The 17,398-nt window shown below is 41.2% G+C and overlaps 1 protein-coding gene across 3 annotated transcripts in view; it reads left to right on the top strand.

Annotated features, from left to right (window-relative positions):
* KDM6A (lysine demethylase 6A) overlaps positions 1 to 17,398 on the top strand; it is a 162,673-nt gene that overhangs the window by 84,084 nt on the left and 61,191 nt on the right. For all 3 annotated transcript variants that reach the window (XM_029046828.2, XM_029046830.2, XM_029046829.2), the window contains exons 5-8: positions 2,465 to 2,523; positions 5,796 to 5,916; positions 11,797 to 11,851; positions 17,161 to 17,195. In XM_029046828.2, coding sequence (XP_028902661.1) covers positions 2,465 to 2,523; positions 5,796 to 5,916; positions 11,797 to 11,851; positions 17,161 to 17,195 — 270 coding nt within the window. The remainder of the gene's footprint in view (positions 1 to 2,464; positions 2,524 to 5,795; positions 5,917 to 11,796; positions 11,852 to 17,160; positions 17,196 to 17,398) is intronic.

Here is a 17,398-nt window from a genome sequence, read left to right as displayed (position 1 = left end):
TGAAGATTTAATAGCTTATTTGTCCAGGTTCCCATTTATTTTCAAAATAGAAACTTCTCACATAAAACACACGTGAAATCCGACCGTGGGCCGCCTCTCCCGCCTACCCCCCACCCCCCTTGAGCTCTGGTTCTTTTCTTCCCAAATCCTTATGTCTCCCAGTGCTGGCTTCTGTCACTCCCCTCAGAGCTGGTTCAGAAGGAAAAAGTTCCTTGGAACTCTCCTCTTAGACCCTAGTCCTTGCCCTCTGGCAAGCTAGCAGCTCTGGCTTCTCTTTGCTGGTCATTGCTTCCCTTGGTCTGTTTCCTTTTAGGGAACCTCACTTTCTCCACAAACATCATGTGGCAAGCAGAAGCACTTAGTCGAGTACCTGACACCCACTGAGTGCTAAATGAATACAGTCGAATGAATGCAGAAACCCCTTTTCATTGTCAGTCCAGCATCCTGGACTTTCCCGGAAAAGAATCTTTCACCCCTTGGAAATGCAAAAACCCAGCCCACATTTTGAGTAATATTGCTGTGCAAGTCTCCATAGGGTCGCCCAAACCGTGGAGCTCTTATCCTTTTCCCAAGGAAGAAGCCTGGAATCTACTTGAGCAACAGAAAGCTGGAAAGATTTGATTGTGAATGCAAGCACAATTTTCTCACATCCGGAAATTGGCATGAGAACACCCGTGGGGATTCTTAAAGTCTCCCTGCCTCCATGTTCATATGCTGATTTTTTTTTCTTAAGTGAAATGGCTCTTGATAGTTTTTTTCATGTTGTCATAAACCAGGCTATTAGCTTTCTAGTGGTAAATAAGAACTTGGAGAATGTTTTATTTGTGTGATGCTCATAAGCTGTTCAAGTGGCCTACTCTTTGGTTTTAACTAATTCATATAAATCTGCTAAATGTTTTCTTTATGAATAGGCTAGCATTCCTTTCTAAGGCTTAACTGGGTACAATCTCTCCATCCCTAGTCTTACACTTATGGGTCTGTGACTCTAAGATCATGAGAGAACTCTTCTTTTTCTTATAATACTTTGCCTTTTGGTTTGACTATTCATTGTCTGGATTTCTCTTCTGAAACTCGATTTCAGCCATATGCCTTCTATTAATTTCACTTATTTTTATGTCTCTGACTATACAGTATTGATCATGCTAATTTACACAAATCTTTGCTTCTGAAAGCGAGATCATTGGAGACCAGGCGACAACAATCCCGGGCACGCCCACAAAGTTTTTTGTTTCCCTGGCTCTGTCGTGTGAGCTTCTGTTTCTAAGGGCCTTTACCATTCCCAAGTTATATGCTTCTTTGGGATCAAGGGCACTGCAGTGAGGACAGCAAGGGAAACGGAAAAGTGGCTACTAAGTTGTGGCTAAATATTGCCTTACCAATGGCAACCCCACCATCCTCTGCCCCCGCCCCAACCTCTCCAGAAAGTGCGGGATTAGGAAAAACACTCGGAGATACCTGGCACTGCCTAAAGTGCATGTTGTTCCCTCCCCAGCACTTCCCCAAACATCTGCCCCATCCTCAAAGCTTTTCTAAAAAGCCATTTCCTGCAGGAAGCGTTTCTGATTAACTCCCCCTTCCCCACTTTTTTTGGCCAGTCCATCCTCTCAACTATGTATTACCAATTTTATTTGTCCACTTAGGCTTATGTTCATATTTCACTCTTTTTGTCTCTTGCATGTTTATCAATTTATGCTTACAGCTTCGATTCCTGAAAGTACCCATGGTTAGCAAGATCACACCATCATGGAATAAGGGGGGGTAGGCCCTGCCCATCTTCTGACTCCTCCGATGACTCCTCAGCCCCACAGCACTTATGTACATATCTAAAATCTACTTACATCAACGTCTGTCTCCCCCTCTAGACTGTTAGCTCGTTATGGGCAGGGAATTTATTGTTATATTGTGCTCTCTCAAGTGCTTAGTACAGTGCTTTGCACACAGTAAGCGCTCAGTAAATACTATTGAATGAATGAAGAATTAAATCAGCCGTAGTAGAATTACCTCATTTTGGGCAGGGAAAGTGTTTACCAACTCTGCTGTATTGTACTGTCCTAAGGCTTAGTATAGTGCTCTGCACCCAGTATGCACTCAGCACTCAAATAGCATTGATCGATTGATTCATAAATAAAAGCTTGCTGATCTCTCGTGTTTTAGGTCATTTATATTTGTGAGTTTGTGTCTATACTATCTCCCTTCCTAAATTGCAAGCCCCTTAAGGATAAGCATCGTCTTGTCTTTCTGTCTAGCCGCAGAATTTGCTCAAGTACCCTACATGTAATGGTTATTCCATAATTGAGTGGCTGAGAGTTTTTTGCAAAGAAACCACAAGAATGATATTGTAAGGAGAGAGGGTGAAGAATAAAACCGTGGTCCCCTGGATTTTGAAAAAAATGCTGATTATCGGAAAATATTTTTATACTGAGTACAGAAAACCAAACAAACCAAAGTTTTCCTTTCTTTACAGAATGCTGCCTTTTTATATGGCCTTGGTTTGGTCTACTTCCATTACAATGCATTTCAATGGTAAGTGAGATAAAACTATCAGTATGGTTTCTTTGGATGTATAATTTATATTTGTTTCAGTTGGCAAAGAATTTTCAACCTTCATTTGGGTTCTGCACATGTGAACTATTGATAAGAGCATGTTGTTTCTCCTTAAATGTTTATCACTCTGGGTGCCCTTTACCAACCTAAAAAAGGCAGAGCTGTGGGGCTCCTGAGCTAGATTTGGCTCTGAGTTTCTGACCCCAACTGAACTGACCCAGAATGGTGCCTCTCTGACTGTTTGGAAATCTGAAGACTGTCCTCCTTTTGCCCTTCCAATGCTTGCCTATCAGGCACGATCAAATTAACATGTCTGTACAGGCACCTACATTCTCCTTGAAGTCCTAGACTGACATCGGCGTGGGTTCTGGGGGTGGCGTCACTGAGGTAGACTCTGGCCCCTTTACGTTTTCATTCCTGACGTTCGAGAAGCTGTCCAGGTTCCCATTTATCTTCAAAATAGAAACCATGGGACCGGTGCGTGCGATGGGGACTCGAGGCCCTCACTTTCTGTGTCCCCAGCCTAAAATTTTCGGTGGCAGGTCCATCTCACGGGGCAGGATAATAGCCCAAAACATGCCTTTCACTAGGCATGGATCCTGTCTGCTACCTCTGTTGAACTCTTCCCCAGCAACACTGCTCTGCTCAGGAGTAAGCCGTTCAGTCAGTCTGCCTGATTTGGCCTACGGTTGAGGATAGCCTGCCCCTTGGCAGCTGCAGTGTTACTGATGATGATGATGATGGTATTTGTTAAATGCTCACTATGTGCCAAGCACTGTTCTAAGCGCTAGGGTAGATTCAAGGTTATTAGGTTGTCCTACGTGGGGCTCACAGTCTTAATCCCCATTTTATAGATGAGATAGATGAGGCACAGAGAAGTTAAGTGATTTGTCCAGAGACACAGAGCTGACAAGTGGCAGAGCCGGGATTAGAACCCACAACCTCTGATTCCCAAGCTCGTGCTCTTTCCCCAGAGTCACGCTGCTTCTCTGCCCAGCGCACCACATATACCCTGCAATTTTAGCCATTCCTGCTTTCTACTTTAATGAAACTGGCACCGATGAAATCTCCAGGCTCCCCCTGTACTAGATTCCATTGGCCCCTGAAACTTCCTTCCACAGTTCACAGGCATGACATGGGCTTGAGGCACGATGATCCCAGGCAAGGTTTACATTGCTTAAAGCGACCACATACAGAGCATTGTGATGGTGACAGGGATTAGGGTGGCACGCTGATTAAAATGCTTTCTGCTTTGTTGCCGAGGATCGGGAGCCTGGGAAGATGAGCATTCTAGTTTTAAGGAAGCACTGAGACTGTTGCATATCCACCAGTTTGGATTGTTATTACCGAGCATATTACGGAATAAAAGCTTCACAATTTAGTTTTTGTAGCAGTGGATTATCGTGGGTGTTTCCCAAATGGAGTTGGACCAATCTAAAACAGCAAGGCCTACGGGTAAGAGCTCGAGCCTGGGAATCAGAGAACCTGGGTTTTAATCCAGACTCTGCCTTTGCCTGCTGTGTGACCACGGGCAAGTCACTGCAATTCTCTGTGCCCTCAGTTTTCTGCTCTGTAAATTGGTGATTCAGTACTTGTCCTCCGGCCTACTTAGACTGTGAGCCCCATGAGGAACAAGGAATCTGTTCGACCTATTATCTACCCCAGTGCTTGGCTCATAGAAGCTCGTAACAGATACAGTTACGATGTTGTTACTGCCATTTACTGTCAGAGAAGCAGCGTGGCCTAGTGGAAAGAGCACAGCCTGGGAGTCAGAGAATCTGGGTTCTAATACTGGCTCCCATGTACCTTCTGTGTGACGTCACTTAACTTCTCTGTGCCTCAGTTCCCCCATCTGCATAAAGGGGATTCAGTATCGGTTCTCCCTCCTTTTTAGATTGTGGGACCCATATGGGACCTAATTATCTTGTATCTGCCCCAGTACTAGATATTGTGCTTGGCACACAATAAGTGCTTAACAGATACTGCTATTATTATCATCATCATTATTACTGTTGTTGTTTTTGGTTTCTGAACAGGGTTTAAGCTTTCTGGGGAGGAGCCAGAATCTTTAAACATCCACTAGACTGTAAGCTCCTTGAGCAGGGAGTATGTCTACCAACTGTATTGTAGTGTCACACAGTTAAGTGCTCAATAGATACCACTAATTGACACAGAATATTTTGTTACTGCAAAGAGCTTGTTCACGGAGCTGGTATACCAGTACCGTCCTTAAAGAACAAATCAATCAGTAGTGCAGAGCAATCAGTATTCAGTGAGCTCTTACTCTGTAAGACCACTGTACTAAGTGCTTGGACGAGTATAATAGCATTAGTAGATATATATGAAAGACTGCATTATTGACACCACGGTCCCAAAAGGATAATTTTATTCGAGCCATTTCATAAGAAAAACCCTAGCTTTCTTATGAAATGGCTCGAATAAAATTAGGGTTTTTCTTGGCACATTGAATTCATACCATTGGCTTAGAGGGAGAAGACTGCTTTTTAGTCTGCATTTATGCACCAACTTCACTCGTACTCTGGAGGCTATGAAGTAGATCAGTCAGTCAGCCAGTGGTATTTTTTGAGCACCAACTGGATGCAGAGCACTGTAGGTGTTAGATATCTAATAATGACAGCTGAAACCAATTTTACGAGAAATGAAACCACTACAGGAAATTATCATTAATGCATTACCAGCCCTGGGTGGGTCGGGGAGGGGAGAGATAGGATATCGTGTTTTTCAAAAAAAAAAAATTTCTGATCTCAGGATATCAGTATTACCAGGCATGTTTCCAACACAGGTGTTCTGGGGACATTTGAGAGTTGAACTTTCCCCGATGAACTTTGTGTCTAACGAACACTTAAAAGAGCATTCCTTTGCCCTGATTTAAGTTGACTATCTTGATGCTCTGTGCCCTTTTAACTCACTGGTTGGTATTTGTACGCTATTTTCAAATTGTAATGGGCGGCAACAGGTTAGTTTTGTAAGCAGCTTGATTATTAAGTAGACGGCAATTGGAAACAAAAGCATTTAAACATAAATGATAGTTTTCAAAAGCATTTTAAATCAGACATTCCTTTAAGGCAAGGAATCTCTTGGAAATTATTCTGCAGAGGAAAGCAAAAGGGCTAATGATCTTAATTGACCAAGATTTTGTGTGTATATGTGTTATAATCCTGTGATTCCACGTACATTAAGAAATGCATTTTTTTCAATTTGCAGAGATTAAATTTTTGTCTATTTTGCAGGGCAATTAAAGCATTTCAGGAGGTGCTTTATGTCGATCCCAGCTTTTGTCGAGCCAAGGAAATTCATTTACGACTTGGGCTTATGTTCAAAGTGAACACAGACTATGAGTCTAGTTTAAAGGTAATTTTTTCTTGAGTAACAGTGTTTTATTTGGCCTGGTTTGTGAAACATGGGAACATGAGCTATTTGAATCTCTTGGTATTTGAGGAGAAATTTTAGAAGCAATTTTTGTACCAATCTGCTTATTAAAATATTGACGAAATTCCTGATTGTGAAAGGGTTGATTTCCACGTCCAGGATGATTAATGCCAAAGGCTTGGTCCTTAACGGACTTCTGGCGGAGCTATATTCGATTGCAGTTCATCAAGATTAATAAATCCTTAAATAATATTGGTCATAATGAAAGATTCCAATAGCCAAGTAAATTTCACCTGTGATGCATATTACCGGTATATCATCATGAAGCTTAACTGGAATTTTGGTACTTGCAAATCAACATTGCAAGGAGAGTTCTCTGGCAATTTTTTGGATGTATACAGATTCTCGATCGAAGCTAAGGTGCCACTAACCTATCTAAAAGAAGTCCAGGGAGAGTGTTTTTTTGGTTTTGTTTTTCAAGCAACTGCAGCCTCATATGTGGAGGCTTAGTGAGTATTCCTCTGGCGATCGCTGATGAATGTAGGAAATGTGCCTCAGATCTCCTGCAGGAGCTCTCTGAGAGGAGTTGACTGTCCAGGGTGCTGACCTAAACGGTGGGTGGACGGACAGAAGGATGTATTGGACTGGGAGAGGAGTGGAATGTGGCAGCCAGTCTCTGTTGTTTAACTTCTCTCAGCTCCTCTTTACACTTCCCCCAACACACACACACACACACACTCTCTCTCTCTCTCTCTCTCTCTCTCTCTCTCTCTCTCTCTCTCTTCCTGGAAGGGGAAACTTGCAAGAGGATTAGAAGAGAAAGAGGGTTTAGGGATGAGTGGGGAGAGGATATTGCATGGTGAGTGCAAGCATGTCAGAATGGACTACTTCACCAGGAATACTAAGTGAGCTCTCTGAGTTAGGTAAGAGCTAGTGCAGTTTTGGGTTTGCTCCCTGCACAGGCCTGGGAGACTGAGTTCTTGAGGTATCAACTCCAGTTCTGCCCCTGACTCACCCTGTGGACTCCCGCAAGGCACTTACCTTCAGGCAGACCTGAGAATGTGGGTAGTAACGAGATGGTCGAATCAACCATAGTGCATAGTACAGTGCTTGGCACATAGTAAGCGCTTAACAAATATCACAGTTGTTGTTATTGTCCTTTAGACTCTAAGCTCGTGGGCAGGGAGTGTGTCTGTTGTTGTGTTGTACTCTCCCCAGCACTTAGTACTGTCCTTTGCACATAGTAGACACTCAATAAGATTGAATCGAACATTTGACCACACCTGAGGAGCGCAGGACGGGGCAGAATGGCCTAGCATTCTGTTACCCGGGCTCGGAGCCACCAGACCAGCTCTGCTGTGGAACCGAACCCCAACACGAGTCAGTCTCCGGAAGTGTCCTCTTCACAATAACTCATATTCAGAAAAAAAGCCAACCCCGAAGGCACCTGGCCTGCCACATATACTGAACTGATGTTCCTGTCCTGAGTCGGTGAAACCAGACTCACTGAGCATCACCTTCTAGGGGCATGTTGGAGGGCAGAGCATCCATGAGTTAAGATTCCTGGCAAAGTTTCAAAATACAGTTTATTTTGGGGGTGCATTAGGAGGAAACAGTTGCCCTTTTGGAATGCCACCAAAAATCAAGCCTCCCTTCATCTAACAAGAAGAAAGTCCACGTTTAGACTTTTCCCTCCTGATATTCCCAACGTGCAGCATTTTCCAATTACCCACTGGTGACTTTTTGACAGGGAAGCAGGGACAACCATTAGAGGGGCAAGAAAGGCAGGCAGAAGGTGGGCGTTGTATGGATCATACAAATGAACCCTCACACCTTCCCCCCTGCCCCACCCTTTTCCCAAATGAGGTTTCTCTAATGCAGACATACAAATAACCTCTTCCAGATCTCTGTCCTTCCTATTGATGGGTGCCAGTGACTAACCCTGTGGGTGAGCGAGGCAGTCCCTTCCTCCACACACAGCCTGTCCCCTGCTGCGAAGAACTCTTCAGCGCCACTTCACTGCTAATACTGAGCTGAAGGTTGACAAAAATCTGCCATCTTAGAAGCACGATTTTCCATTGCGGCCTCTCGGTTTCACAACTGTTCTGAAGCCTCTGCCTCCCAGAGTGTCCTTCTGCAATGGCCACGTTGGTAGGCCAGCCGGCCTGCTGCAATCCCCCAACAGGCAGTCCCTGGAGTCGCCGTTCATTGTGTTCTTAAATCTTGGTCTTTACGGACGGCAGCCGAGGATCAAGCTGCCCCCCCCCCCCCCCCCATTTTATGCCTTTGGTATAGAATTAGGTGGGACATTGGAAGCTTTAGACAAACTGTAGACCAAGGATGTGCTGGACTCCTCATTTTGGCCACCTGATTCTTTGATAGCACCTCACTGGAAAACGTGCTTCTAAGATGGCAGATTTTTGTCAACCTTCAGCTCAGTATTAGCAGTGAAGTGACGCTGAAGAGTTCTTTATTCTGTGTGAACATTATAAACAACTGTTAACTCTTCTCTCCCCCCCCACCCCCTGCAAATTAATGTTCTAATTAAATGAAATGATCAAGTGTCAGGTTTAAATTGTTTACTCTCTAATGATTGTAAAAAAAAAAAAGTTGCCTAATTGGGAGTGAATGCTTCTTTGGGGTAAACAGATTCATTAGAATAACATAAATACTTTGGGACTCTAAAATGGCTTGTAGGTATCACATGGCTAATTGTGTAGTACAACTGTTTAGAGTCGGGGTCGGGGGGGAAGACACAGGATTTTGATTCTTTAGAAAAAAATTTTCCAAAAAAATGATTTTGTGAAGACCCTGAACAATATTGCACTGAATTAATCAGGTAGCATGTGCTGCACATTATTCTCCTCCAACTACAAACATACCTAATGAATGATCTTGGCTATTTGCCGGCACTCTGATTATGCAAGGTGCCTAATTACTTGAATAAACACAGCCCAAAGAACAGATACACTATGCATAAGTCACAGAGTCTGAAAAAAAAATCTCTAACAAGAGCAGGAGCTGAGGGGATGCCAATCGACTCTGAACTCTATGGCGTGAGATGGTTTGCTTAATTAATGGGCTAGTTTGTCAATAAGGACTTTACAGATTCTGTCTTTAACATTGACTGTCAGAGTTGACTCATTATCTGCTATCGTGTAGTCTGAGTTTCTGACAGAGAATTATATTGGTTGGAAATATCCGTGGAAATAGTGAAGTGCTTGAAGTTGCAGTGACCTTACCTGATCAAGGATTATTCGGAGATATGACCTCTTGGTACTTTCTTTGAAATCAAACACCGTGGTAGACTTTAACAACAGTCCTTGAAAGGACAGGACCTTTTTGTTTTTTATTTTTAACATCTAAAGCAGAGTCTTCTAGGAAAATCCACTTCCTTGGGATTTGAATATCTATTCCTCCTCCCCGCCTTGAGGTATTGTATGTTGTCTCTGAACTGCAGCGGCCTCTCCTGCATAATAACTATTTCACACAGCAGTAGTCCTCTTCAGTACTGCAATATTTGTGTGAGGTGCAGATGTTTGCTAGCTGCTCCTGCTCCTTGCAGGGAATGAAGTTGCAAATTTTGCCAGGGTGCTTTCCGGGTTGTTGATGCGGATGGCAGTATGTGGTGGTTTAGTTTTCTGCCGGTGAACATTATCCATTAGGAACTAGGATTAGACAATGGCTAGATATAAATACACAAAAGGAACCCGTGTTTTCTGGTGTGCCGAGAGGTGAGGTGTGTGTTTATGTGGGCATGAGATGTTTTGTTTTGTTCCTAATAGATCATTAGGTTGTCTGTAAATCCATCTATAGTACCTCGTTCTATTCACATAGCCTTTGGTTTTTTGGTTTTTTTTTCCTTTTCCCCTAATATGCATGTCCTGGATTGTCTTATTTTAGTGTGATGTACAAAAGGATGCAATCAAAAATGGATTACATTTTGGAATATTTAGCACTTCAGTTGTGGATTTGAAATGATGCAGCAATAGCTGTTCTGTTTTTTAAGATTCATAGTGATTAAAGAGCATTGTTCCTGCTGGGCGACATTGTCTGATGCTGAATAGCGGCAGATAGAGATGTATGGGTGGGGAGTTCAATGTAAACAGTTATCTGCTTTTCCCCCGAGGTTGCATTGCAGTAACAGTTCTTAGAGACCACCCCACCAAACCTCAGCCGGTCTTTGTTGGATCAATGTGTTTTTTATGAAGGCCTTCTTAGAGGGAAATAATTTAGGAGCTTCTCGTTCTAACACTAATCAGGCCAAGGAAATTTCAATTTATAAATTTATTCATTGGCTTAATTGGGTGAATTTGAATCCTTTTTTCAAGTAGAAAATGAAAGGGTTGTAGCTTGCTCATTCTAAAACGTGTTTAGTGTTGCTATAGCAACCAACTATAGGACGTTTCCAGGACTCACTACCTGCATCGCAATCCAATGGAAAAAGACAGAATTTAACGTGTGGTTATGGGGCATCAGGAAAAAAAAGACTAGATGAGTCAGAAGTAAGTGAACCTTAACAGTGGGCTGGGCATTGGTCTTTTTTAAAAAGGATGTTGTGAAGAGTGGATGAATGACACCATTCATTGAATTGATTTGGTTGATAATTCAATAAGTAAAAGGTTGCCATATTAATTCTTAGCAGTTTGACAGTTGTCCTTGGAGACCACTTTTGAAGTCTAGGCTGTACAGGATATGCAGTGGATGGGACATCCTGTTTACCTTGCTAATGATGTATGGACGGGCTATATAATGCAGTTATGAATCTTGCCCTGAATCATTGTTGTTGGCTTCTTGATCACATGTGTTTAGCCACCTCGTAGAAATTACCAGACTTTTGAGAAGAAAGCTAAAGAAAGATGATACAAAGTTGTTGTTTTTTCTTGTGGTTGGGTTTTTTTTAATTAGTGGATAGCATTTTGGAGACCTTGTTCTAATGGCCATTTGAGAAGTGCAGAACAGATTGCTTTCTTTAGAGTTTAATGTCTGTTTTTCAGACTCCAAACAGAGCAATTGTTTTTCTATTTATTTCATCTATAAATTACCAGGTAAAACGTGTACAAATCCTATGGTTCAACATAATTGTTCAGCTGCACGTTTAATTGAGGAAATTGTCAGTCTAAACTTGTAGTTTTATTGATTTGCAGATTTTCCAACAGTCATTATGTGTAGGAGCTGGAAAATTTTAAGAGCAAGCTTTTGTTTTAGGCTTTCCCTTGTGTTTTTCCACATTACTTGAATGTTCTCCACTTCCTGATTGTTAGGGCTTTTTATTCAGTTAAGTTTTGTGTGAAATGGAGAGCTTTGTGTGGCCTTTTTGAAGTCAAACTTTATTACACTGTCCTTTGGCATGTTATGTGGAGATTAATAGTGATAAAAATCTAAACTTCTAGGCCCTTACAGTGTGCATAAATGGGTTTAATTCTCAGGAAAAGATGTTTATAGAAGTTGACTTTAGATAAATATTTTAAATGCTTGAGAATCTAAGCCTCGTTAAGATGTAAATTCATCAGTAGTTTCCATATTCATACGATCCCTATTTTTCAAGTTGTTTTCCTTTCATAAGGAATTCTTGTTTTGTGGTCAGTGTTCTGAGTGAAGTCAATTTAGATAATTTTCCCCAGAAATTCTATTTAAGAATGTTGAACTAAGTATTGGTAACATGTTGCTATATTTTCCTTTTGGGTATTTGTTGAATTAATTTGAGAGAATGAAATTCTCGTTAGGTTTTTCTTATATATTTTGTAACCGTGAAATGAATTTGCATTTTTGGATGCTAATTGGTTTGCCATTTTCTGTAACTAAATGTCAGTGTTGAATTTTTCAATTGAGTAGGCAGTAATTTTCTCTTTCCTTTTGCAGCATTTTCAGTTAGCGCTGGTTGACTGTAATCCCTGCACTTTGTCCAATGCTGAAAGTAAGTATTTTCTAACAGAATTGTAAATATTTTCAAATATTTAAAATGTAATGAAATGTTTTTTCCCCCCAAAATGGCAGTCTCTTGAAGTTCAAGCACCCTATTGAAAATGGATATTTTCAGAGGGACTTTTCCAGAATTAGTTGATCTAGCCTTGCCTTTTAAGTTGCCATGGCTACATAGCTTGCATAAGTAAAACATTTGAATCCAGTTACTCTGAGCAGTCAGTATCTAAAATAGACATGGCCGGTGGAGTAGATTGTGGAATTGAATTTATTTTCACTGGTGAAGAAGAGTTATCATTATATGGCTTTGCAGATCTGGGTTCTGGGGGCAAACTATCATTTTTTGTTTTTATTGCATGTCATTTAAAAAAATTTGATGCTGTAGCTCACTGATTTTTATTTTTTTAACTGAGGGTAAGTATCAAGCTTCAGTGTAATTGTGATGGAATAATAACAGTGTTACTTTGTTCCTTGCAGCTTTGTAATATTTTGTATTTATGTTTTTCTTGGTCCTTGGCATAAAACTGAATGCGGAACATTTTAATCTAATGCCATGTACTTGTAATAATCATTTTCAAAGAGTAAAGCTGTTGCTTTACTTAAAAGCACGAGTTAATATTTAATGTTTTACATGCAGCATTTAATTTGTATAGATACCTAAATGAAATTTTGACATAAATTAGCTATGTAGTTCAAGTTTGCATTTTTATTTCTTGGGTGAAAGATATTTACAATAATGGGGTAAATTGAGTGTTGTTTTTTTTAACAACCTTTGTGGATAAATCTGTGCCATTCCTTTGAAAAGAAGGAATTTTAGGATCCTCAGTTGAGGGAAAAATGAGTTCATAGTAAACATCTTTAAATGGTAATCCATTAAATCTTTGGTCTTGCACAGTAGAAGCCTGTAATCTAACCTACTTTCAGGGACATGTTTGAAGAACACTTTTTGAGACAGATGAAGAAAGCAAAACAAACTCCATTATTCTACTTCTTGTATTCAGTCTTTTATTTAAAAAGCAGCGGGGAAGGAATATGGTGATATGAGTGGGATTATTAGGGACGGGATTTGATATGGGGAAACGAAATGAGAAATAAGTACACTGAAAGAGGAAAGTACGTCCCTTGATTTCTGTGACTAAGGATATTTCTAATCCCATAACCTCCCAAGGTGTGTTAAAACTTAATTGGTGGCCTCATTCTGAGCCTCATTCATTCATTCATCCAATCACATTTATTGAGCACTTCATTCAATCATATTTATTGAGAGCTTACTGTGTGCAGAGCACTGTACTAAGCGCTTGGAATGGACAATCGGCAACAGAGGCAATCCCTGCCCAACAACTGGCTCACAGTCTAAATGGAGGAGACAGCAAAGCAGAACAGAACAAAACAAGTAGTCTGGTATAGATATCATCAAGATAAGTGGAATCATAGATATATGCACATCATTAACAAAATAAATAGAGTAATCAATAATATATACAAATATGCACAGTGCTGTGTCCAGGGGAAAGGGAAGAGCAGAGGGCAGGAGAAGGGGGAATGGGGAGGAGGAGCAGAGGGAAAGGGAAGGCTCAGTCTGGGAAGGCCTCCTGGAGAGGAGAGCTCTCAGGGCTTTGAAGAGGGAAAGAGAATTAGTTTGGCGGGTGTGAGGAGGGAATTCAGCGGTAGGACATGGTCCACGGGTCGTTGACGGGGCAGGTGCGAACAGGGGACTGTGAGGAAGTGAAGGGCAGAGGAGCGGAACGTGCGGAGTAGGCAGTAGAAAGAGAGAAGGAAGGTGAAGTAGGCGTGGGCAAGGTGATGGAGAGCTTTGAAGCCAAGGGTGAGGAGTTTTTGTTTCATGCAAAGGTTGATAGTCAATCCCTGGGAAAGGGAAGAATGGTGTTCTTAACAGAGATGGGAAAGGTAGATGAAGTAGGAATAGGAAGGAAGTGAAGTCAAGAGAAATCCAGGTTTAGACATGTTGAGTTAGACATGTTGAGTTGGAGGTATCAAAGGGACATCAAAAAGAAGATGTCCTGGAGACTATATTCTTGCACTATTTGTGTGATTTATTTAAAAAAAATTTCCGTTTGAAAATTTACTTGTGCAGTTTACAGGTCTAGCAAAGTAGATTTGATTTCATTCAAATATATATCGTGATTTAAATTTGTCTTCAAGAACTTCAGATTTGATTCCATTTTTGTTGTCAAAAGTGAGTTCTTGTTCAGTAGAAAGTACCCACAGTTTATTTTCATTTTTGGAGATACTGTGCATTTTAAATAGGTGGCTTATTTTGGTGTGGTGATCATTTTCAGTTAATTTTTCAATGATGGCAGAAAACTGAATTATGGTTTCATGCTTTTCTTTACTGATTGAAAGCACTGGAATATTCCATTCAGAATGTTTCAGTTTCTGAAGCAGTTTCTTTGAATTTATCTCCTGATACTCCATCAGTACTCCGATCTCGATCATCCTCACCACTTGTATTCATTTTAATTACTAAAGAGGTAAGGATTTGATGCGATGTATAACTTGCCTCGATTCCTTGGATTAATGGATAAGTAGATCTATCACCTCTTTTCTGTTGTTTCCTGTTCATAAGCTTGCCCTTTCTAGAAATACAGGGAAGTAAACTGAGATTCACAAAGACTTCCAATCGGATTTTTTTTTCCTGTGGACTCAAAACCTCATCTTTGCATAGGGTTTTATATTTCAAGTTTGTGTTGGAATGTTTTGGGAAAAACATACTCATCTTCAGTCTTTGGAAAATGTTTACAGTTGTCCCTGGCCTGATTTTAAAATTTTTTCTGAAACGGTGACAAAGAAGTCTCAAATAGTGATCAATCAGTTCTTCTGTAACATGGGATGGGTGTTAATGAAAACTTGCATCCTCACAACGTTCTATGCCAAATATGTAATAAAAATGTGTGGTTCAGAAGAACCAACTGGTCATAGTGCCTTTTTACCGTCTGCTAGCAGACCTGGGCTCCGACTACCATTGCACGAAAATGTTAGTTGACATGAAAAGTTATCAAGATGGTAAGATTAATCCAGCGTGACCTGCATTAGAATAGAAGGAGCTTGGACTGACCTTTTCCCCATCACCGGCAAATACAGCAAAAGTATGTGTTAAGTTGTCATATTCAGCCTATTGTGAAACATTTTTGGGGATCAGTAGAGAATATGATGTCTGAAAATGAAATATGGAAATGGGTGTCTGAATACAATTCTAATTCCAGGAAAATCTCATTGTCAGTAATCATTTTTATTACCTGAAGGATAGCTCTAAATATATCAAGTGAATAATTAAAATGTATGATGAGCTAGATTCCTCTAGGGTTGTATTTGTTGGGCATATGTTCAGTATTTGAGGAAGTGAATCATTTTTTTCTGAAGTGCTTTTTGCTAAAATTATTTCTCTAAGGCAGTAGACTCTGTATAAGGGGTTGATGTTAATTGCTCAACACCCATTCAGTCAATCAGTTGATGGCATTTATTGAGCGATCGCTGTGTGCAGGGCACTGTAGTAGGTGTTTGTGAAAGTTCAGTACAGTTAATACAAGTGATCCCCCAACTACAAGGAAGTTACAGTCCCAGTCCTTGGGCACCAGTTTGTTTGTCTTGGGCTGGGAATGCAAAATTGGGGCAGGTGGAAAGTGTGTGTAATTGCCCCAGTGCAGTCCACTTCCCTTTTTCCCCACCAGTCACCATTACACACTTCAGCCGTGTGCTGTGAGCTTTTGCTCCCAAGCCGTTTCCTGAGCTTCACCCACTTCTGGGTCCTTCTCTGGGTGGTTCCCTAGACCCGTTACAGTGCCCCACTGGTAGGTCCTGATCGAAGCTTTCATTCATTCAGTCAGTCGTATGTATAGAGCGCTTACCATGTGCAGAGCGCTGTACTAAGTGCTTCGGAGAGTACAATAAAACAGTGAACAGACACATTTCCTGCCCTCAATGAATTTAGGGGGGGAGACAGGCAATTAATAAAAATAAATGACAGATATGGACATAAGTGCTGTGGGACTGGGAGAGGGGATGAATAAAGGGAGCAAATGAGGTTGATGCAGAAAGGAGTGGGGAAGGAAAAAGGGGGGTTTAGTCAGGGAAGGCCTCTTGGAGGAAATGGGCCTGATTCAGTAATGGAGAGCTGTCACTCTTTGCCCTCCCTGCACTTAGCAGTCTGCCAATACCTCTCCTTTTCTCCCCTCATCCTCTGCAGCCGGGGGACCGATCCCCTCCACAGGAGGGAGGGAGCTGTGAGAGCAGCATGGCTTAGTGGAAATAGCATGGGTTTGGGAGTCACAGGTTGTGGGTTCTAATCCCAGCTCCGCTACTTATCAGCTGTGTGACTTTGGGCAAGTTACTTAACTTCTCTGTGCCTCAGTTACCTCATCTGTAAAATGGGGATTAAGATCGTGAGCCCCACGTGCGACAACCCGATTACCTCGCATCTACCCCAGCGTTTAGAACAGTGCTTGGCACATAGTAAGCGCTTAACAAATACCATCATCATCATCACAGGAGCTGGTTCCCGCTTGTAGGTGGGGCAGTCAGTGGAATAGGCTCCAGGCCCCACCCCCCAAAGGGCTGCCATCTCTGCTGGAACAAAAGTTTTATTTTTTCACTTCCCAAATCTACACTTTTACTTCTCATGAACTTCTCTGATGGCCCTCCTGGATTTTGCCATTTAGGGAAACTTTGCCTCACTCCTTCTCCAAAATAATTTATTTTAATTGGGAGTATTCGTGTGTTGGATTTTTTGTTTTTGACAAGTTATTTTTATGGAATCTGCACTGAAAGAAGAGAATCTGAAATTTCGAGAGAAATTTCCCAAAAGAGTATTTGTTTTACAGTAACCGGGCTATTTGTCTTTTAAAAATGAAAAGCATATACCAAAGTAGGCAGCAGTTTTCCATAGAGCTTCCATTTAGAATGGCTTAGAGTGAACTTGCCATTGTGAACTATAATTTTTGTCCTCCTGAAGAAAAACAAATGGGGTCACTGAAGGTGCTGCTCGGTGTGGGTTCAGTTGTATTGCAATAATGTTGAAGAAAATTAAGACTTCATATTTGATATTGGCTTAGTGTCAATGGGTCTTGACTGTCAGAATTCCAGATTAATGTTTCATTTTTAGGTTCATGTCTGTTGTCAGTACATGTTAAGCATGTCTGTTAGCCCACCCTATAATAGAGCATGTACTGTGGTATTGGTAACTTTTCTACTATATTAACCTTTCTTTACTTTCTTTGTATTTTAATCTGATGTGATTATTGTTGAATATGTATCAAAATTGATTTTACTCTTCCTTTTCTTTTGCAGTTCAATTTCACATTGCTCACTTGTATGAAACCCAGGTTAGTGTATTTTTTAGCCTCTATTTAACCAGAAAAGAAAATGTTATCCCCCCACCCCCAGCTGAAATTTGAATCTCTTTCCTTTTCTGAGCTGAAGCCAAATTTGTGCATCCAATTGGAATTTGGTGTTCACAGTATTATATCACTTTGAGAAATACCCCCTGAACTTTGCATTGATGAAACTGTAAATGTGGGTCTCTGCC

Source organism: Ornithorhynchus anatinus, chromosome 18 (genome assembly GCF_004115215.2).
Source record: "Ornithorhynchus anatinus isolate Pmale09 chromosome 18, mOrnAna1.pri.v4, whole genome shotgun sequence".
Taxonomy (NCBI): Eukaryota; Metazoa; Chordata; class Mammalia; order Monotremata; family Ornithorhynchidae; genus Ornithorhynchus; species Ornithorhynchus anatinus.
Note: the sequence above shows the minus strand (reverse complement) of the source record. Positions and strands in the feature narration are given on the sequence as shown.